The sequence below is a fragment of the Hyperoodon ampullatus genome (assembly GCF_949752795.1).
Source record: "Hyperoodon ampullatus genome assembly, chromosome: 3".
Lineage (NCBI taxonomy): Eukaryota > Metazoa > Chordata > Mammalia > Artiodactyla > Ziphiidae > Hyperoodon > Hyperoodon ampullatus.
In genome coordinates, this window is record NC_136916.1 from 11,506,003 (window position 1) to 11,528,037 (window position 22,035).

General features: G+C 42.7%; 1 protein-coding gene across 8 annotated transcripts in view; it reads right to left on the reverse strand.

Moving 5' to 3' along the window:
• Positions 1 to 364: 364 nt before the first annotated feature.
• Positions 365 to 22,035, reverse strand: part of KIAA1217 — a gene marked incomplete at both ends in the record, with an annotated part of 334,999 nt that continues 313,328 nt past the window's right edge. For 2 of the 8 annotated variants that reach the window (XM_079700163.1, XM_079700162.1), the window contains 7 exons: positions 365 to 1,983; positions 2,693 to 2,815; positions 3,338 to 4,933; positions 5,046 to 5,123; positions 9,165 to 9,284; positions 19,974 to 20,135; positions 20,925 to 21,088. In XM_079700163.1, the coding sequence (XP_079556289.1) occupies positions 1,489 to 1,983; positions 2,693 to 2,815; positions 3,338 to 4,933; positions 5,046 to 5,123; positions 9,165 to 9,284; positions 19,974 to 20,135; positions 20,925 to 21,088 (2,738 nt within the window). Of the gene's footprint in view, positions 1,984 to 2,677; positions 2,816 to 3,337; positions 4,934 to 5,045; positions 5,124 to 9,164; positions 9,285 to 19,973; positions 20,136 to 20,924; positions 21,089 to 22,035 lie in introns of those variants that run through there. The other 6 variants (XM_079700167.1, XM_079700165.1, XM_079700164.1 and 3 more) reach the window with 5 other exon arrangements.

Consider the following 22,035-nt stretch of genomic DNA (forward strand, 5'->3'; position numbering starts at 1 on the left):
GAAGCAGCCACATAGCACAGGAGATCAGCTCAGTGCTTTGTGACCACCTAGAGGGGTGGGATAGGGAGGGTTGGAGGGAGGGAGATGCAAGAGGGAAGAGATATGGGGACGTATGTATATGTATAACTGATTCACTTTGTTATAAAGCAGAAACTAACACACCATTATAAAGCAATTATACTCCAATAAAGATGTTAAAAAAAAAAAAAGAAGAAAAGAAAACACAACTTTTAGAAAAGCAGTTTGCATCTGGTTACATGTTCACTTACCATGCCCTCAGAGCCAAAAGCTTTCAACTTGGTAACAGTTACGGTTGTTCTTTGACTAGGAAGTAGTTATAGGGACAAGGTACAAAAAATAATAAGCATGCAGCCCTTTATTTAGTTTTGCAAAGTCTCTGCTTATAGTTCTGTATATTACATAACTGTGTTGTACAAATACATTTATTTACAAAAACACTCTAGCTGTGCAAACTTGTTGCTTTTTAAAAATGTCCAGGAAGTTCCATTTCTGCCCATCCCAAGATATATTTTTAAAGCATGCATAAAAATTAACTTTGGTGTGGGAAAACTACTCTATGTGCTGTCACATACAGTATTTTTGGTGTCTATTTATATATTTACAAAAATTGATCAGTTTACACAACCGTACAGAAGTGTACATTCTAAAATCCACAATGCAATAGTGTGGGTTACCAGGTCTCAGAAAACGAAGGAAGGATTTAGATACTGCAAAGAAAACAACTAGAGAATCCCAATATGTTAGAAAAGAGAAAAAAAGAAACAGAACAAAACTAGCTTGCTTGGGCCGGCAAATTATTATACATAATTTTCATGGCAGTGCAGTAGGGTTGATAACTGCCTTCTACATGTGCCTCTGTGTTGGCTTGTGTAGAAGTTCATTGGCTTATTGTCTAGCACACTACTTTCAAATGTACAATGCTACAGTATCAAAATGTTTTGGCAAAAAAGATCTCGAAAGGAACCATAAAGTTTTGACAAAAATAGAAATCTGTAATAAAGCTAAATAACACTAAAATAAAAGGAAATATTATAGTATCTGTTTTACAATTTGTATAGTCACACTTGTGTATTTCTCTGTTCACGTCTAGTCTCCGTAATGAAAAATATTTTTATACAAAACATACTAAAATTCTGCAATCATACATGTTTTACATGCTTAATACATTTTTTTCTTCTCTCACCACACCCTTCTCTCCTGCCATACTCTCTTTTGGTAACACATGCTTACTTCATTTAACAGGTATTGAATAGAGACAGTAAACACTGTGTAATTATAACAGCAACAAAGTAAAAAAACAAGTTTTACTGAAATCTGTTAATCCAGTATTTAGCACATACTTAGCATTAAACCTCAAACAGTACAGCAATACGTTACATTCTCTTGTGAAAACACTTGTCGAAGACTGTTAAAAAAATTTTTTTTTCTTAAATGCAACTCCGACTCGTGCCTAATAGTATTTGGCCTTTAAGAGGTTTCCTTTGCTGTGGACTGGGTGGCTTTGCTTGAACTTCCGCTCTGTGCCTTGTAGCTGGTGAGGCTAGGAGTATGGATGGTCCTGATGCTCTTGGCACCTTGATTCAGTGAAGCTGGGGAGGCAGGGGGGGGCGGGGAGGAGGAGAAGGAAGGAGGGGCTGCTCGGCCATTCTGAGTCTGCAGTGAGAATGAGAGATGGTGACCTTTACCTGTGTGAGCGGGGCTCTGAAACTTCAAGGAGCCATTAGAGACAGAGGGGATGAGGGAGGCAGAGGGAGCAGATCGTCCTGTTTGGGGGCTGAGAGGGTTAGAAGGAACCGATGGTTTAGTAGCAGGTGCATTAGGGAAGTTAGAGCTGTCACCACTAGAAGAAGGCAGGGAACTGCTTTTCCCAGAGCTGGGAGAAAGGGCTGGAATCTTAGAAGCAGGTAAGGAGGGGAAAGTAGGCTTACAGTCCCCACCAGCTTTCTTAGCACTTCCATTAGCCTGCAAATAAAGATGGCGGGAGACAGTTTGTCAGAAAGCTGGTAACACCATCAATCCACAGGGTCTGGCAACACAGCCCTTCTGAGAATCATTAAATCAAAGACACCAAACCAAACCAGTTCAAGGCCTGAGCTAAGTCTTGTCGTGCTGTACTGGACCTGGGAGAAACCCCCAAAGTGCAGAGCAGAGGATGTACAGAACAGGGAAGAAGGAAGAAGAGTGTTTGTGAGAACAGGCACATCATTCTCCTACCGTCTCCGGGTGCTGGGTGGAGACGTGAGGGTGGCGTGAGGGCTGTTATTGGGGCGGGGCTGAGGCATCGTGATGGAGTGTTAATGGGCCTCTAGTGCAATGCCGTCCACGTACACGTTAGTGCTGGTGACTTTCGGGGCAGCTTTGTCTGTCTCGGTTTCCCAAGGTATTCTGATGAACCACTACGCTCCCCCAAGGAAAGCCACCTGGCCCGCCACCTTGTGTTAACAGGTCAACTTTGGAGTCACAAAGTAAAAGATGTTTTATTGCAAGCATGCAAAAGAGTGGTGAGAAATTCAACAGAGGCTTTTAGACTCTCTTCATGCCCCCAGATCCAGGATGTCTACGTAAACCGTATCTTACAAAGAAAAATGCAATATTTGGTATAAACTAAGTCAGTGACTTGCTTCTTAAGCGCAAGAGTGTCCATCCAATATTGGGTTTAAGGTAAAACTACCTGACGATATTGGCGTGGATCCTGCAGTTTGGACTGCTTGCCAGGTTTGTCCAGGCTTCCGGGTCTGTTCTTGGAACTCATGGGAATCGGCATCCTGCTCGTCTGAGGGGTTCCCGTGGAGCCCTGAGGGGAGGAACAGCAAGGGGGGGGCAGAGAAGGGACGCGTGTGAGCGGCTCATCCCCGAGGCCGCCCCACTGTGCGCAGAGAAGCTCAACGTGAGAAGCCACAGCCCTACATGCAGGACAGATCTAGGAGACGGACATCAGGAGACACCACTGGGGTTAATTCGAAGAATCAAACAGAATAACACTGCTCCACTACTGATCAAACGGATTTTAATGTGAGTATCAGAGCAATCACTCCAACGGCAAATGGCCGACCCAGCGTCCTTGCGGTTTTCCCAACACCAGTCAGCAACAGAGGTAAAAACAGAATCAATTAGCTGTTAGACACCTAGTTGTTGTTGTTCTGAAGGCGAGGGAGAAAGTGTGAGAGAAAGGATCATTGCGAACAGACAACGAAACAAAACAAAACGAGCCACCTGAAAGGAAGCAAGTAAATCACAAGACACCTTTCGCTAATGGTGATTATGGCAGATTTAAGAAAGCAGCTGGCTCTTTTCATTTTCCGTCAGACCAAGATACCTTACGTGAAGCTGAAGGTACAGACGAGGGGGGCTCTAGGGCAGTGGGAGCTTCATCCAGGACTAGCAAGGACTGGGGACAGACCTCCTGGGCCATGTGGGATGAGCTTGCAACAGACTCTCTGTTGGAGGAACAGGAGGTATCAACTAGGGCTTTGGGACTCATCTCACTGATCGTATTTTCCAGCTGTTTGATGGTCTGCTCCAGGCTGTCCAACGTTCTGTAGGTATTTTTTCTGATTTCATCAGTTCTCGAAATCGGAGCTGTGCTCTCCAGACTGGGCTGCTCTAGTCTCCTGAGCATACTTTTAGGGGTGTCTTCGGATTGAGACCCACTGATCTCGAATCGCTTGGCTTCTCTGTGCTGCTTCAAAGTGCCGTCCTCTTCCTCCTCTTCATAGACCACCACCTGCAACGTCTTCTTCCCCGTCTTGGTTCCCGTGCGAATGGCCTGCGTGAGAGCGGCGAGCTGCTTTTTCGGGAATTTGAATTTGAACTTTTTCTTGGGGCTTTCAAACTGGTCATCGGTTGTGTCACCCTGGCTTTCTGAACTTGGAGAATCGGCTCGGTTGAACTTGCTCTGCTCGGTTTTATTCACTTTCTGTCCTCCTGACATTCTGGTCTCCGCTGAAAGGAAGTGTGGCTGGAGTTTACTCTCAGCCTCCCGCCCTGCTCCGAGGTTGCCCGAGGCCCCCTCCTTGGGAAACTTCTGGGAAGTGTGATTCTGGACCACAGTGTCTCCGTTCTCTTCCTCTTCCTCTATCTTTTCCTCTGTCATCATTCTCTCCAGTTCCTCATCGCACTCCTCAAATATGGTTGAAAGTCTCTTGTATGCGGACCGGATGTCCATGGGTTCATCAAAAATGATGATCACGGGTTTCTTGTCCAGGCACACGACCGGCTCTTCACTGTCAGTGCCTTCTTGCTGGGAAGTTGTCTCTTTTTTGGCGTCAATGTTGACCGTCTGTACATCTTCCCCCTGTTTGCTCACTATATCGCGGACCTCCCCACTGGAGAGAACTTGGACCGCGGTTCTGGTGATCATGAAGGCAATGTTGTCGGTGGTTGCATTGTCCTCAGTGGGAGAACCTGGTGTTGACTCCCCGTCCTCATCAGGCGTCACGTTAGTGTGCCTAGCTCCCTTCGGTCTTAGGACAACTTGGTCAAACTCTGTCACGGGAACCTCTTGGTCTTGAGTTTTGACATCACGAACAGTCGATTCGGTTGATCTAGTGGGAGAGGGAAGGTGACACTTATCTGTATTTTCTTGTCCTTGCTGACTCACCCCCTTTGTCTTCCCATAATTCATCTTCTGATTCTCAGTATCAGATACAGTGTACAGCAGCCCTGAGATTTTAGGTCCTTTGTTGATTTCATCTTCTAATGAACTAACGCCAGAGAAACTAGAATTGACCCTAGACACATTTTTCTGGGAATAGTTTCTACCATCTCTAAGTAAACTCTTAGTGGATATGGAACTTTCCTTCATGAAGATGTCAGTTTTGTATTCTGATGTTCTTGCTGCATCAGAAATACTATTCTCCATTCCTCTTTCCCACTTAGGATGGTCATTAGGTATGGAAGCCCCTGCGGTAACCTGGGAGGGAGAGCGGAGGAGGGAAACCACACAGAGTGATCAGAAATGGATCTGCAAAGGAAGGGAATTAATCTGCATGGTATCAGTTGGAACACAGATCTGGTGGACTCACCTTCCAGGATTCCATTTGGGGGCCATTTTCATATTCAACATCAGATTTCCGTACGTCTTCATGGAAAAATTCCAAATTCTGGTAGAATAGTGTAGGACATGTTACTCCACAAAACCACACCCCCCCAAAGTGGACTACAACTAGATCGTTTCTTTAATTACACTTCCAAAACATGCGGGCCAAGCACATTCGTTACACACCAGTCCAAAGCCTACAGCTCTGTTTACCTTGGGTGGCTTGGTTCTCCAACTTCCAAAAATGCCCTGTGTTTGCACAAGATGAAAATCTCAATTAGCAAAATATTTCAAGGAGTTCAAATTTTGGTGGGAGGAGCAGTTAAGAGAATAAAGGGACCAGTTCTGGACCAACACCTCCTCTTTTCAACACCTGATTGTGAGCTTAGCCGACTCTCAAACCAGAAGAGTGGCATGGCATCATAGAAAGCACAATACATGAGCAGGCAGATTTTGATTCTAACCCAGATCTGCCACTTAACTGTGTTATTTTAGGCAAGTCATTTCACTTCTGTGGGCCTCAGTTTTCTTGCTTATAAACCAAGGAACTAGACCAGGAAAGTTTTCACGTCTCTGCCAACTAGTTATTTCATATTTCAGTCTCATCTCTGCTTCTTGTTTGGGGATTGTCCTATAACGACTCTGCATTGCTTGGGTATGGTACTTTGAGATGGAAAAAAAACATTTTTCCCTGGTCAAATCACAGATTTGAAAACATACTTGCAGTTTGTACTTAAACTTGCCAAGTAAAGTGTCAAAATAACCTTCAAACTAATCGTAGCCAAGATGATCAAATCCTAGTTCAGAGTGACAGTGCTACCAATGCTGCCAAGATGTCATCTAAACATTTACAAAACAGATATTTGAGGCTCAAGTGGTGACTATGACATCATGATTCAGCTTTTTCTTGAAGAGACAAGAATTTTTAATATAATACCCATTAACAAAGACTCTAGCTTTCATCCATGAAGATCTGGGTACTCTACAATTTTTCTGCTTGGCCCTTTGGCGGTACAAACAAATCAAAACCCTTTAAAATTGTTTCTGTTTGACCTAGAAATTTCAATTCTCATTTCTGGGTATTTATTACCAAATAGGTAATCAGGTACAATATTTTAACTACATGATTCAGCTTTGATTCTCTGTATGCTCTGATGCAGAGGAAAGATGCACTTCTGAGGTTCTCACCAAGATTCAGAAGGTAAGAACCCAGCAGTGAGAACCGGGTATGGAGAACGCTCCACCAGGCATGGGTGTATCGGTAGCCTCGGGCCCTGCCACTATGCTACCACTAGCCATGCCTTGTCACTTCCAAGGCACTGCTGTCCTTTCATCTGGCTGTAGAAGCCCAAGAGGAAGAGGTGATTAGAACAGGATGGGACACGATCCCAAGAAGCCTGTTGGGTTAAAGTAATGACAACATAACGAAGTGCAAGAACCCAGGCCCCACCAAAGACAACCTAGAACGATCCTACTGCCTGGTTAAAACCAGAAAGAACGTCTGTACACATTCAAGCAATAACGCACAGAGACAACAAAGTCAGTATTAATCACATGGAAATATGACACGGGATCCAAGGTGCATTAGCCACCAAACACCTCCTGTTTGACTTCCCCTCAGCTGCATCAGGCCCCAAACAAGAGCAACGAGATTCAGCTGCTACAGTGGAACGATATAATCTCTTTGGTGAGATTTTAAATTTAGAATCAACAACTAATGCATCAAGTAAACGTTGCAAGAAGAAAAATAAATGAGGTTTCAGCTTAAGGTTTCAGCTCCAAACAGGGAGTCAGCATATCATGCTAGGACCTGAGTGCGACTTTACCCTTGAGTCAAAGGAGGAATTGGCATCTGCAGGGCTGCTGTTCTGCTGGCCTCATTTACTGGGGGGTTAGGGCTGGCATCTGTTCTGATTGGTCAGGGCCCATGTCATACCCATCGTTAAATATTTCAAATGCCACCCAGCAATATATGTATTTTAAAACAGATCTAGTAGCAGGAATCCTCCAGTGGAAAGTCACTAAGATAAAGATGTCAAGTGTAGGTTTCACATGACCTAGCATTTTTGGCACTGGGCTAGAAAATGAAGGCATGGATCAAAGTAAGTGCATCAACTTTGTCCAGGGTAACTTGTTCACGGTCGTCATGTAATCTCACAACGATATCTTAGGTAGTCTTAGATAGTCAAGACTCTGCAGGAAAGGTAGTTAAGCCTCATTAATATCTGTTTTGGGGCCCCGAGATTTGGGTTGTTCAGACAACTGGTGAAGCAGGGACCATATGCATTTGGGCAAGAAACCAAAATTAGAAACCTAAGTTATAGAAAAATTGCATGAAAGTACTAGACTAGCACTTCATAATAAGAGGAAAAAAGCTTTAAGAAACATTTGAGTTATAGAAGGGTAGATGAACAGCCCAGGAAGAGGTTAATAATGACAGTAATTTGGGGACGGGTCTGATAGTCACGGTTATTATGGAGTAGATCAGTCTACTGAGTATAATTATCCAGAAAAAGCATCTGTAATTAAACCTAGTGTTTAATGCCCTGGTGTTGGGCATTCAGTACAGACCTGCTTAGTATGTGATGGACCTTGACTGAGATCGTGTGATCGATGGAATATGGATTTCTAACTGCAGGGCAAGAAATCCCACGCAGCTTTTTAGCACATTAGCAGAATTCTACAACGAGATGATGATTGTCTCCAGAGGGACTTTCGAGAAGCTCCAGGTCAGTGTTTAAAAGAAATGGTCATACTGGCCCAAGTACAGCACATAACTCAGGACCCGCCAGGACCTTCTGTGAATTGGCTTTAATAATAAGGCCACAGAAGGAAAGTCCACAGACTGAAGAAGCAACGTATTTCCAGTGTGATAATTATGGGTTCAATTCCCATTAATAGGAGGTTTCCCTCACAAGAAGGATTTATGAAGACAATCTCCTAATCTCCCCCGTGCCTAGAGAGCCCCCATCCCCATCATCTGGTTAACAGCTTCACTTGCCAGATCCGTGGCACGTGGAGTTTACACGAGGGCTCTGGGATGGCTGGGAGCCAGGGCGGAGCAGGCACGGCTGAGAGCCGTAAGCCCCAGGACTGCATCTCTTGAAGGACTGTGCTAGAATAGCCCTCCGATTGTGTGATCCTGTATCTCTTTCACTGAGCTTACTTATTCCTGGACTGAGGTACCTATGCGGAGTGACTACTGGGCTATATATTATGGCTGATTTGTTTGACTTTATTTAAAGGCCGCTAGAACTTTGAATTCTAAGATACAAGTTCCTGGCAAAAAATGTTAAGACTTGAGTTGGTCATGATAAGCTTTTTACCCTGAAATTTAGACAGAGGCTTCATTTAAATAAGATGGCTCTATTTCCCAAAATCACAAAAGCTCCAGATTCAACTTACAAAGTTGAAGTTCAAATATGCAGGTTAATCTCCTCTCCTTAAAGTTCTATGTCATGAGTAGTGACCTTTGTTTCAGAGCCTGGACGTCTGTTTGGAAGCCATGAGAATGCCACAAAGTTTAGTAGCACTAAGACGATACTGAACTTACTGTCTTGGAAGGTACACTTTGAGAATTTCTAAGAGTAACAAAAACTCTGTTTGGCATCCTCGAACATGTGTGCAAATACATGTGTGTATGTTTCCATGGATACACCTATGGATGGCAGGTAGACAGCTCTGCTATGCGTTCTCTTCCTGGAATCTAAAGCTTTCACCTACTTTTAATGTAGATGTCTTTGGTCCAGAAGACATGATACAAATTAGACAAAGTGCTACCTACTTGGTTGATGTTTCCATTTGTCCCACCAGCATTGTTCTAGAAAATCTTGAAAGGTGTATGTATATCTTTGGTTTGGGAAGATAATGCCTGAATTCTGCATATACTGTTGTGTGCTGTGCACAGGAACACAGCGTCCACTCAGGAAACCTGAGCCAGAGATCTCTGGTGAAACCCCAAGCTGTGTCTCCATTAGTTTAAAAAAAAAAAAAGAAGGGTGAGGAAACGAGAAGGTACAGGAGCTCGAGCACAGAGCGGTATTAGTGTCAGAGCAAGGAAAGAAGGATGGCCCACCGGGTGGCCAACGTGTAACTGCCACGTTACCTTCTTCTCCTTGGGCAGGGCTGTGGCCCCCGGCCTAGTGTCTTTAACGTGACTGTCAGCCCGGGACTGCTCAGCGTGACTGTTTGAATTTACATCCATAAAGGAACACTTCTGGAATGCCTAAGGAATTAAAACACTGAGTTAACAGGGATTCGAGTGCAGCAAGGAGGTCAGAGGGAACAGGCAGGGAATCCAGCGGATCTCCCGGCCGAGACCCCGGCCCGGTCCTACAGGCGGCTCACGCCAGGGCGTCAGCGCCCTGAAAACCGGCTCCCCGTCTGACATCAGGTCAGCAAAGCCCGGGCCAAAGGCTTCCTTATTTTCTGGTCCAGGCTAAGGTTAAATGGATAGAGCCTTTGAAAAGAAGGCCCCTTCTGCCTGTCCGGGGTGAACCTGATTTGCATTTAGTAGGGCTTCTTTTAAAGGGCTCTGACCTTTAAAAAATGCTGAATATGTAAATGACTTAAGAAGAAGCTATCTTTTTTCCTCTTCATTATAAAAGGGCACAAGATATTGCAAACCATTAAACCTTGAAAGGAAAGTAATCCTTAACAATTCGTTGTCTGCAGTAGCAACAGACTCCTGTGCCCTGGGTAGTTCTGACTCATGTAGAATAAAGCAAGCTCTTTAGCTCGCAAGTGATTCTGAGCGGCCTGGGAGCTGCCTGACCCCCAAAGACTTGTCTCTGCAAACTAATGATGGATCGTAGTTATAGGAGCCCAGGGCCACTCCTGTGAACACTGAGTGAGGGAGGTCGGTTCTCAGAGAGAAAGCATCTGCTGTGTCTATAGGGCAGAAAAGAAGTCACAATATATATGATCGCGAGAGCAGGAGACACGGTAACCCAAGCAGCGAAATGTCCTGAAATCGGTGGTTCTCGATCAGGCTACATGACTTCCAGTTGAGAAAAAATACTGTTACCCAGGCCTCACCCAGGGCATAATTAAATCAGGCTCTCTGTAGGATTTTTTTTTTTAACTCCTCAAAGTATTCTAATGTGCAGGCAGGATTAAAGAGCAGTTATTGAAGTGAATAATTTCAACTGATCGCCTCGTATTTCCTTAATGTCAAACACTGTCATTTGGAAATAACTGCAGGCACATAGAACACCCCACACCTTCCCCAGGTGAACATTCCAGCACAGGTTTTAAAATGGTAGCGGAGCGGATGCCTGGGACCTTCCCCGGCCTGGTCTTCCATTGCTCTGCTGGCTCAAGGTCCCTCCTGAGACACCCACCCGGTCCTCGCAGGCCCTGGAGGTGCCCGGGGCTCTGCTTGCTAAGGCCACTCGGCATTTCCGTTGGGCTGGTAGACCCTGGACTCGGGAGCCTGTGGTTTCTTCTGATGCCTGGTGACGCAGAGCAGGAAAGCTGTTCCGTGATTACACTGGGGTGGGGGGTGCTGCAGCTGCTCCTTCCTGCCTCAGAGGGGCTGGCGGGTGGGGGAGGCGCCTAACTCGAGAGCCTGCAAAGGCTCCAGCATGGCCGCTGGCCGACTCTTTGATGCAGCAGGCTGGCTAATGAGGTTTGGTTACCTTAGGGTCAGAGTACTTCACTCACCACTGTTACCTGACCACCAATAATATAACAAGAAGTCAGAGACTCTGCCTTTGTAAAGCTTTCAGTCAAAGAAAGCATTAAAGATATTTAGATTTCAGTGGAGGGAAATATCCTCAAGTGATGGGCTCTAAGTGGCTAGAACAAAAATTACTTCTCTCGGGGGCTAGTGCAGGATTATTCACAAGCTTAAAAGCCTCACTTCTTTGATTATTAGTGCTTGTTGTTCACCTTTCACAAATTAGAAGTTATCTAGTGCTTAGTCATCCATTTGAAACAAACCACGTCATGATTTATTTATACCATGATTTATTTATACTTTATTTAATATTGGAGTATAATTGATTTACAATGTTGTGTTAGTTTCAGGTGTACAGCAAAGTGACTCAGTTACATGTATACCTATTTTTCAAATTCTTTTCCCATTTAAGTTATTACAGAATATTGAGTAGAGTTCCCTATTCTATATAGTAGGTCCTTGTTGATTATTTTATATATAGTAGTGTGTATATGTTAATCCAAAACTCCTAATTAGTCCCTCCCCTGCCGCCACCTTTTCCCTTTGGCAGCCGTAAATTTGTTTTCTTAGTCTCTGGGTCTGTTGCTGTTTTGTAAGTAAGTTCATTTGTATCATTTTTTTTTTGATTCCATATATAAGTGGTATCACATGGTATTTGTCTTTCTCCATCTGAGTTACTTCACTTAGTATGATAATCTCTAGGTCCATTCATGTTCTGCAAGTGGCATTATTTCATTCTTTTTTTATGGCTGAGTAATATTCCATTGTATATAGGTACCACATCTTCTTTATCCATTCATATGTCCATGGACATTTAGGTTGCTTCCATGACTTGGCTATTGTAAATAGTGTTGCTATGAACATTGGGATGCATGTATCTTTTTGAATTATGGTTTTCTCCAGATATATGCCCAGTAGTGGGACTGCTGGGTAGTATGGTAGTTCTATTTTTAGTTTTGTAAGGAACCTCCATACTGTTCTCCATAGTGGCTGTACTAATTTACATTCCCACCAACAGTGTAGGAGGGTTCCCTTTTCTCTACACCATCTCCAGCACTTACTGTTTTGTAGACTTTTTGATGATGGCCATTCTGACTAGTGTGAGGTGATAGATACCTTATTGTAATTCTGATTTGCATTTCTCTAATAATTAGGAATGTTGAGCATCTTTTCATGTGCTTTTGGCCATCTATATGTCTATTTAGATCTTCTGCCCATTGTTTTTTTTTAAATAAATGTAGAGTTTACAATAAATACTATCACGTGTTGATTAATCTTTATTAAGACATCACTAATAATTAATCAGTTAGAGAAAATAACTACTTGTTGGAGAAGGAAAGCAACAGTAAATACCCTGGTGGGATTTTGGAATTTTTTTGTCTGTGTGTCTTATCAGGATATTTGTCTTTCTCTGTCTGACTCACTTCACTTAATATGATAATCTCTATGTCCATCCATGTTGCTGCAAAAGGCATTATTTCATTCTTTTTAATGTTTCTGCCCATTTTTTGATTGAGCTGGGTTTTTTTTTTTTTTTTTTTTTTTTTGATAGTGAGCTGCATGAGCTGTTTGTATATTTTGGAGATTAATCCCTTGTTGGTTGCTTCGTTTGCAAATATTTTCTCCCATTCTGTAGGTTGTCTTTTCATTTTGTTTATGGTTTCCTTTGCTGTGCAAAAGATTTTAAGTTTAATTAGATCCCATTTGTTTATTCTTGTTTTTATTTTCATTACTCTAGGAGGTGAATCCAGAAAGATATTGCTACAGTTTGTGTCAGAGTGTTCTGCCTATGTTCTCCTCTAAGGGTTTTATAGAATCCAGTGTTACATTTAGGTCTTTAATCCATTTTAAATTTATTTTTGTGTGTGGTGTAAGAGAATGTTCTAATTTCATTTTCTTACATGTAGCTGTCCAGTTTTCCCACTTAATTGAAGAGGCTGTCTTTTCTCCGTTGTATATTCTTCCCTCCTTGGTCGAAGATTAACTGACCATAGGTGCATGGGTTTATTTCTGGGCTTTCTATCCTGTTCCATTGATCTACTGAATATATTTCTCATTTTGTGCCAGTACAATACTGTTTTGATTACTGTAGCTTTGTAGTATTGTCTGAAGTCAGGGAGCCTGATGCCTCCAGCTCCATTTTTCTTTCTCAAGATTGCATTGACTATTCAGGGTCTTTTGTGTTTCCATATAAATTAAAAAAATTTTTTTTTGTTCTGTGAAAAATGCTATTGGTAGTTTGATAGGGATTGCATTGAATCTGGAGATTGGCTTGGGTAGTATAGTCATTTTGAGAATACTGATTCTTCCAATCCAAGAACATGGTATATCCTTCCATCTGTTTGCATCATCTTCGATTTCTTTCATCAGTATCTTATAGTTTTCAGAGTACAGGGCTTTTGCCTCCTTGGGTAGGTTTATTTCTAGGTATTTAATTCTTTTTGATGTGATCGTAAATGGGATTGTTTCCTTCATTTCTTTTTCTAATCTTTCATTGTTAGTGTATAGGAATGCAACAGATTTCTGTGTATTAATTTTACGTCCTGCAACTTTACTGAATTCATCAATGAGCTCTGATAGTTTTCAGGCAGCATCTTTAGGATTTTCAGTGTATAGTGTCATGTCATCTACAGACAGTGACAGTATTACTTCTTCTTTTCCAATTTGGATTCCTTTCGTTTCTTTTTCTTCTGTGATTGCCATGGCTAGGACTTCTAAGACTATGATGAATAAAAGTGGTGAGAGTGAACATCCGTGTCTTGTTCCTGATCCTGGAGGAAATGCTTTCAGCTTTTCACTGTTGAGTATGATGTTAGCTGTGGGTTTGTCATATATGGCCTTTATTATGCTGAGATAGGTTCCCTCTATGCCCACTTTCTGGAGAGTTTTTATCATAAATCGGTGTTGAATTTTGTTGAAAGCTTTTTCTGCATCTACTGAGATGATCACATGGTTTTTATTCTTCAGTTTGTTAATGTGGTGTATCACAGTGATTGATCTGCAGATATTGAAAAATTCTTGCATCCCTGGGATAAATTCCACTTGATCATGGTGTATGATCCTTTTAATGCACTGTCGTATTTGGTTTGCTAGTATTCTGTTGAGGATTTTTGCGTCTATGTTCATCAGTGATATTGGCCTGTAATTTTCTTTTTTTGTGATATCTTTGTCTGGTTTCGGTATCAGAGTGATAGTGGCCACAAAGAATGAGTTTGGGAGTGTTCTTTCCTCTGCAATCTTTTGGAATAGTTTGAGAAGGACAGGTGTTAACTCTTCTCTAAATGTTTGATAGAATTTGCCTGTGAAGCCATCTGGTCCTGGATTTTTGTGTGTTGGGAGTTTTTAAATCACAGTTTCAATTTCAGTACTTGTGACTGGTCTGTTCATATTTTCTATTTCTTCCTGGTTCAGTCTTGGGAGATTGTACCTTTCTAAGAATTTGTCCATTTCTTCTAGGTTGTCCATTTTATTGGCATATAGTTACTTGTAGTAATCTCTTATGATCCTTTGTATTTCTGTGGTGTCCGTTGTAACTTCTCCTTTTTCACTTCTAATTTTGTTGGTTTGAGCCTGCTCCCTGTTTTTCTTGATGAGTCTGGCTAAAGGTTTATCAATTTTGTTTATCTTTTCAGAGAACCAAATTTTAGTTTCATTGATCTTTTCTATTGCTTTCTTTGTCTCTATTTCATTTATTTCTGCTCTGATCTTTTTATTTTTCCTTCTACTAACTTTGGGTTTTGTCTGTTCTTTCTCTGTTTTAGGTGTAAGGTTATGTTGTTTGAGAGTTTTGTTTCCTGAGGTAAGATTATATTGCTCTATACTTCCCCTTTGAACTGCTTTTGCCATGTCTCATAGGTTTTGCATTGTCCTGTTTTCATTTTCATGTCTCTAGGTATTTTTTTTAAACATCTTTATTGGAGTGTAATTGCTTTACAATGGTGTGTTAGTTTCTGCTTTATAACAAAGTGAATCAGCTATACATATACATATATCCCCTTATTCTCTTCCCTCTTGCATCTCCCTCCCTCCCACCCTCCCTATCCCACCCCTCTAGGTGGTCACAAAGCACCTAGCTGATCTCCCTGTGCTATGCGGCTGCTTCCCACTAGCTATCGGTTTTACATTTGGTAGTGTATATATGTCCATGCCACTCTCTCACTTTGTCCCAGCTTACCCTTCCCCCTCCCCGTGTCCTCAAGTCTATTCTCTAGTAGGTCTGTGTCTTTATTCCCTTCCTGCCCCTAGGTTCTTCATGCCTTTTTTTTTTTTTTTTAGATTCCATATATATGTGTTAGCATATGGTATTTGTTTTTCTCTTTCTGACTTACTTCACTCTGTATGACAGACTCTAGGTCCATCCACCTCACTACAAATAACTCAATTTCATTTCTTTTTATGGCTGAGTAATACTCCATTGTATATATGTGCCACATCTTCTTTATCCATTCATCTGTCGATGGACATTTAGGTTGCTTCCATGTCCTGCTATTGTAAATAATGCTGCAATGAACATTGTGGTATGTGACTCTTTTTGAATTATGGTTTTCTCAGGGTATATGCCCAGTAGTGGGATTGCTGGGTCATATGGTAGTTCTATTTTTAGTTTTTTAAGGAACCTCCATACTGTTCTCCATAGTAGCTGTACCAATTCACATTCCCACCAGCAGTGCAAGAGTGTTCCCTTTTCTCCACACCCTCTCCAGCATTTATTGTTTCTAGATTTCTTGATGATGGCCATTCTGACTGGTGTGAGATGATATCTCATTGTAGTTTTGATTTGCATTTCTCTAATGATTAATGATGTTGAGCATTCTTTTATGTGTCTGTTGGCAGTCTGTGTATCTTCTTTGGAGAAATGTCTGTTTAGATCTTCTGCCCATTTTTGGATTGGGTTGTTTTTTCTAGGTATTTTTTGATTTCCTCTGATTTCTTCAGTGATCCATCGGTTGTCTAGTAGCATATTGTTTGGCCTCTGCATGTTTGTGTTTTTTTTTTCTTTTCCTTGTAGTTGATTTCTAATCTCATAGCACTGTGGTCAGAAAAGATGCTTGATACGATTTCAATTTTCTTAAATTTACTGAGGCTTGCTTTATGGTCCAGTGTGTGATCAATCCTGGAAAATGTTCTGCATACACTTGAAAAGAATGTGTATTCTGCTGCTTTTGAATGGAATGCTCTATAAATACCAATTAAGCCCATCTCCTCTAATGTGTCAATTAAGGCTTGTGTGTCATTATTGATTTTCTGTCTGGATGATCTGTCCATGGCTGTAAGTAGGGTGTTAAAGTCCCCCACTATTATTGTGTTACTGCTGAATTCTCCTTTTATGGCTGTTAGCATTTGCCTTATATATTGAGATGCTCCTATGTTGGGTGCATATATATTTACACTTGTTATATTTTCTTCTTGGATTGATCCCTTGATCATTATGTAGCGTCCTTCTTTGTCTCTTATAACAGTCTTTAAAGGCTATTTTGTCTGATATGAGTATTGCTACTCCGGCTTTCTTTTGATTTCCATTTGCATGGAATACCTTTTTCCATCCCCTCACTCTCTGTATGTGTCCCTAGATCTGAAGTGGGTCTCTTGCAGACAACATTTTTAAGGGTCTTGTTTTTGTATCCATTCAGCCAGTCTATATCTTTTGTTTGGAGCATTTAATTTGTTTACATTTAAGGTAATTATAGATATGTATTCTTACTGTCATTTTGTTAATTGTTCTGGATTTGTTTTTGTAGGTCTTTTTTCTTCCCTTCCTTTTGTTCTCTTGTGATTTGATGACTAACTTTAGTGTTGTGTTTCGATTCCTTTTTTGTGTGTATTGTAGATTTTCAGTTTGCGGTTACTATGAGGTTTTGATATAGCAGTCTGTATAATATATATGAGTGTTTTTAAGTTGCTGGTCTTTTAATTTCAAATGTATTTCTAGTATCCTGCACTTGTACTCTCTCTCCTCACGACCGCTGGTTTTGATATCACATTTGTGTGTGAATGATTTCCTGCCTTCACTGGTGAGCTTTCCCATTTGTAATATTCTTGTTTCTAGTTGTGGCCTTTTCTTTTTCACCTAGAGAAGTTCATTTAGCTTTTGTTACAAAGCTGGTCTGGTGGTGGTGAATTCTCTTAGCTTTTGCTTGTCTGTAAAGTTTTTGATTTCTCTGTCAAATCTGACTGAGAGCCTTGCTGGGTAGAGTAATCTTGGTTGTAGGTTTTTCCCTTTCATCACTTTAAATATTGATATATCATGCCACTTCTTTATAGCCTGCAGAGTTTCTGCTGAAAAATCAGTTTATAACCTTATGGGGATTCCACTGTATGTTACTTGTTGCTTTTTTCCTTGTTGCTTTTAATATTTTCTCTTTGTCTTTTTGTCAGTTTGATTAATATGCGTCTTGGTGTGCTCCTCCTTGGGTTTATCCTGCCTGGGACTCTGTGCTTCCTGGACTTGGGTGACTGCTTCCTTTCCCATGTTAGGGAGGTTTTTAGCTATTATCTCTACAAATATTTTCTCAGGCCCTTTCTCTCTTTTCTCCTTCGGGGACCCCTATAATGCAAATGTTGGTGCACCTAACGTTGTCCCAGAGGTCTCTGAAACTGTCTTCATTTCTTTTCATTCTTTATTCTGTTCCACAGCAGTGAATTCCACCATTCTGTCTTCCAGCTCACTTATCCGTTCTTCTGTCTCATTTATTCTGCTATTGATTCTAGTGTATTTTTCATTTCAGTTATTGTATTGTTCATTTCTGTTTCTTCTTTGTATCTTCTAGCTCTTTGTTAAACATTTCTTGCATCTTCTCGGTCTGTGCCTCCATTCTTTTTCCAAGATCTTGGATCATCTTTACTATCAATACTCCAAATTCTTTTTCGGGTAGATTGCCTATCTCCACCTCACTTAGTTGTTTTTCTGGGGTTTTATCTTGTTCCTTTGCCTGGAACATATTCCTCTGCTGTCTCATTTTGTCTAACTTTCTGTGATTGTAGTTTCTGTTCCACAGGCTGCAGGGTTGTACTTCCCATTGCTTCTGGTCTCTGCCCCCTGGTGGATGAGGCCTAAGAGGCTTGTGCAGGCTTCCTGGTGGGAGGGGCTGCTTCCTGCCCACTGGTAGGTGGAGCTGCATCTTGTCTCTCTGGTGGGCAGGGCCTTGTCAAGGGGTGTGTTTAGAGGTGGCTTTGGGCTAGGGCTGTGTTCCCACCCTGTTGGTTGTTTGGCCTGAGGCATCCCAGCACTGGAGCCTACAGGCTGTCAGGTGGGGCAGGTAAAAATGGAAGCCTCCCGGGGAGCTCACACCAACGAGTACTTCCCAGTATGCCCCCACCAGTGTCTTTGACCCCACAGTGAGCCACAGCTGCCCCCCAACCTCTCCAGGAGACCCTCCAAGACTAGCAGGTAGGTCTGGCCCAGGATCCTATGAAGTCACTGCTTTCTCCCTGGGTTCCAGAGGGCACAAGACCTTGTGTGCGCCCTCCAAGAATGAAGTTTCCATTTCCCCCAGTCCTGTGGAGTTCCTGTGACCAAGCCCCACTGGCCTTCCAAGCCAAATGCTCTGGGGTCTCCTCCTCCCAATTCTAGACCCCCAGGCTGGGGAGCCTGATGTGGGGCTCAGAACTCTCACTTTTGTGGGAGACCCTCTGCACTATAATTATTTTCCAGTTTGTGTGTCGCCCACCCAGTGGGTATGGGACTTGACTTTGTCGTGATTGCGCCCCTCCTACCGTCTCATTGTGGCTTCTTCTCTATCTCTGGATGTAGTGTATCTTGTTCTGGCAGGTTCCAGTCTTTTTTTGTTGATGGTTGTTCAGCAGTCAGTTGTGATTTTGGTGTTTCTGTGAGAGGTGAGCTGACGTCCTGCTACCCCACTATCTTGTGCTTTCTCCCTCCATATTTGTTATTTATACCATAATCTGGGGGCAAATGCTACAATGAATGGCCCCAGCATCTGCCTACACATCTTAGGAGAAGCACCAATGCCCAGCAACATGTAGCCTTGACATACCAGTGCCTTAGTCAGAGGCCCTCAGTGGATAACTGATGGAGGCCTCCACGCTCTCAACTGTTTCATGAGTCAGTAACTTTATAAATCTATGGTTCCTATGAATGAAATTCTCTGACCAATCTAAAAACCTGTAAGCAAACTGTTTGATGGAGGGGATGTCTCAGGCCAGTCTGAGTTTTAATGGGGCTGGACAGGGCTCACACACGTGACAAGTAAACCAGCAGCCCTGTTTTCCCTGGAAAACCCAAGGTGCCTCATGTTGGCAATTACTTCCATGGGCAGCAGAAGAGCTGAGGTGGAAGTGACACGGTCAGGATGTTCTCCCTCCTCCCAATGAAGCAGGCAGATCCCTGGGCCTGCACAAAATCATCGGTACCTTAGTGAGCATGTTCTGGAGCCCGAAGGAGGTTGTGACCTGACCATCAAATGGGCAAAAAAACCCCTACGTTAATTCATGGATCAAAATGAAATACTTTATGAACAGACTGTGGTCTAGGAATTGTGTTTTATGACTGACTAGACAAGTTCTTAGAATGTACACCTAGGGCAGATTCACACCATGATCTGAATGTGGGATCGGCTTTGGGTGTAGCCCTGTACCCGCTCCTTAGTCCTAGGAGTAGACTGTGGCAATTAGTTAACACATAAAAATCTAAAAATAAAGTATTTCTCAAATAGAACAAAGAAGACGGGAAACAAAATTATTAAGCTTTTTGGAATATACCTAAAAAGAAGACATTGACACTGACTGGAAACTTGGTATGGAGGACAGACGGCCACATGATTCCAGGCCTGTCATTCTAAGAATTAAAGCCAAAGAAGGGGACACCACTTGAAGGGGGCTTTAATCAGTCCTTGGGAAGACAGGACAATGGCTGGTATTTCTAATCCCCATCTTAAGTGCTTTTAAAATGAAGCAGGGACTATTTTCACACTGAAAGAAAGGAAAGGAAAGGCAATCCTAGCAGCCAGAGCTAGGAAAGCTTGGAATTGATTTTTTGGTATAAACTTTCTGAGTTGTTTTGTGCAATGGTCATTCCTTACACGTCTTAAAGATGCCTGAGAGCCTAGTTCAGTGCCACCTTGGAAAAGTGGAGGCCAAGGCCAGAGATGCAGCTTACATGGCCCAGGGCCATGGGGCTCTTCCCCAGCCCTCTCTAGCTAATGAATTGGTGACAGATGCAGCCAGAGTCCCAGATGGGAAGGGCAGGCAGCCACGTCAGTTACCTCATCCACATACCTGGAGTTCTGCCATGATTTTGTCTCCTTCTTCTTCCTCCTCATCCTTTGAGGAGGAAGTCGTGACAGGTGGTGGTGATGGGGCCCAGGCTGAAGCAGGCTCCTCTGCTGGACACTTTGTGGCTCTAGCCTGCAGGCTTGGTCCAGCATCTTCACTGCTTGCCTGAGAAAGATTCAAACCACAGATACGGGCTTAACACCCCCAGGTGCTGGCAAAAGAGGGGCAGATCGCAAAAGAACACACGTTCTCTCACTGCCTGGTGCACTGGCTTCCTAGCTCTTCAAATCAAGCTGAAAGGCTGCTTTGTCTACGTGCATTTAGTTTGGGTTTTTCTTTGCCCAAGGTGTCATTTTGGCAAACGGATTGAAGAGTTATAATAAGATTGTAACTTAACTTCAGTGCCTTTAAGAAAGGCCCTCCTTGGAAATTGTATTTTACATTTAACATACATGACAAAACTTGCCAGGTTAAGTGGAAGTTAAAGCTCTCTCAACCTCCTTCTGAAGACTCCCACAACTATGTTAGCTAATCTCAGTTACCTTTGTAAGATGATCTTTCTTTTGCTTGCTGCTCGGGCCCCCGTTTTCAATCTTAGTGTGCTTTGCTGGGGAAGTAGCTGGTGATTTGCATTTCACATAGTTACAGCTAAAGGTCAAGTAAGGATAAAACTCCTGGTGCTGAGTCCTGTAGCACTGGCTGACATTTTCCCATCTGTGCAATTTTGTGCAATGGTCATTCCTTACACATGTCTTAAAGGTGCCTGAGAGCCTAGTTCAGTGTCACCTTGGAACACAGTGCCACCTAGTTCAGTGGCACTTCCTTGGAGACCTAGTTTATTCTCTACTTCTCTGCCTCACTACATTTCATGTTCTAAATGAGAGCAGAGAAGACTTTGTCTAAGGGCAGCATCTGAACCCAGAGACCACTTTACCAGGGCTTCACCCATCAGACCTTTGTGGTGGCATTCTCCTTCCTGCTGGTGTAGACCACATCGCCGGACCTCGTGGTGGTGAGCCCCGATCCTGGCAGGTAGCTCCTCCGTGGAGGTGGGGGAGGACGAGGCGGGGACTTAGCCCCCAGCTTGTCCAAGTCCTGTTCTGAATTTGGAGAGTCTTCTGGAAAACAGTGTGTCATTGCAAAATTATCTTTCGAGATAACATCCAGAAAGTCCAATGTATTTCTAGAAACTCAGTGCAATCTGACTTAAAAATTTCTCTATTCTCTCCATAGTGCAACAACTGAAAATACAGGCCCTGAAGCCTGACTGGCTCTAAGTCCCAGAAAGGCCCTTCACAAGTTAATTAACCTCTCTCTGCCTCAGTTTTCCCATCTGTTAAACAGGTATTCTAATAATATCATCTCCACCAGGGTGTTGTGAAGATCAAATGGGCTTGATATACATAAAGCATTTAGAAGAGTGCTTGGCTTATAGTAAATGCTATGCAAGTATTACCTCTTATTATTAAACAAATCTCTTGTTACCCCAAAAAGTTGAGTGTTACTTGGAGAGATGAAGGTTCAGAGCTCCCTGCATGGCTTCCAGAGCCTTCATCCCTGAGTCTGGAAAGCAGTGTTGGCAGGAAGGATTCATGTAGAGGAGGTTAGAGTAGAATCTGGCCCAGGAAGAGCCAGAGGCAGATGGGGTCAGAGGACAAAGTCAGGGAGAAAGTGGATCTTTTTTTGGTCACGGTTATGTGGTTAGAAAAGGTTCTCTGCTAAGAAAAGGAGGCAGCAAATGCAGAAATGAGAGAGTTATAAATCAGTATTGACACCAAAGGTTGGGAGATGAAGCTGTCTGCTGAGCTTTTCCCAGAAAAATGCCCCCCAAAAGGCATTTCTCTCTCAAAACGCAAAGAGCTTCACTCCTGCCCTTTACCAACATTCTTCACTTCAGCCTTTTACCAGCACTCTATCTAAGAGCTCACAAAAGTGGTAAAACAAGAAATTTGGGATCAGAGCTTCCAGCTGGCCTTTGTCCCAACTCTGGGGACACACAGGCCTGCCTGGCCTCCCAGGAGTGTGTGTGTCTTTTCTGAGCAACTGAAATAGAGTTGTTTAGAGG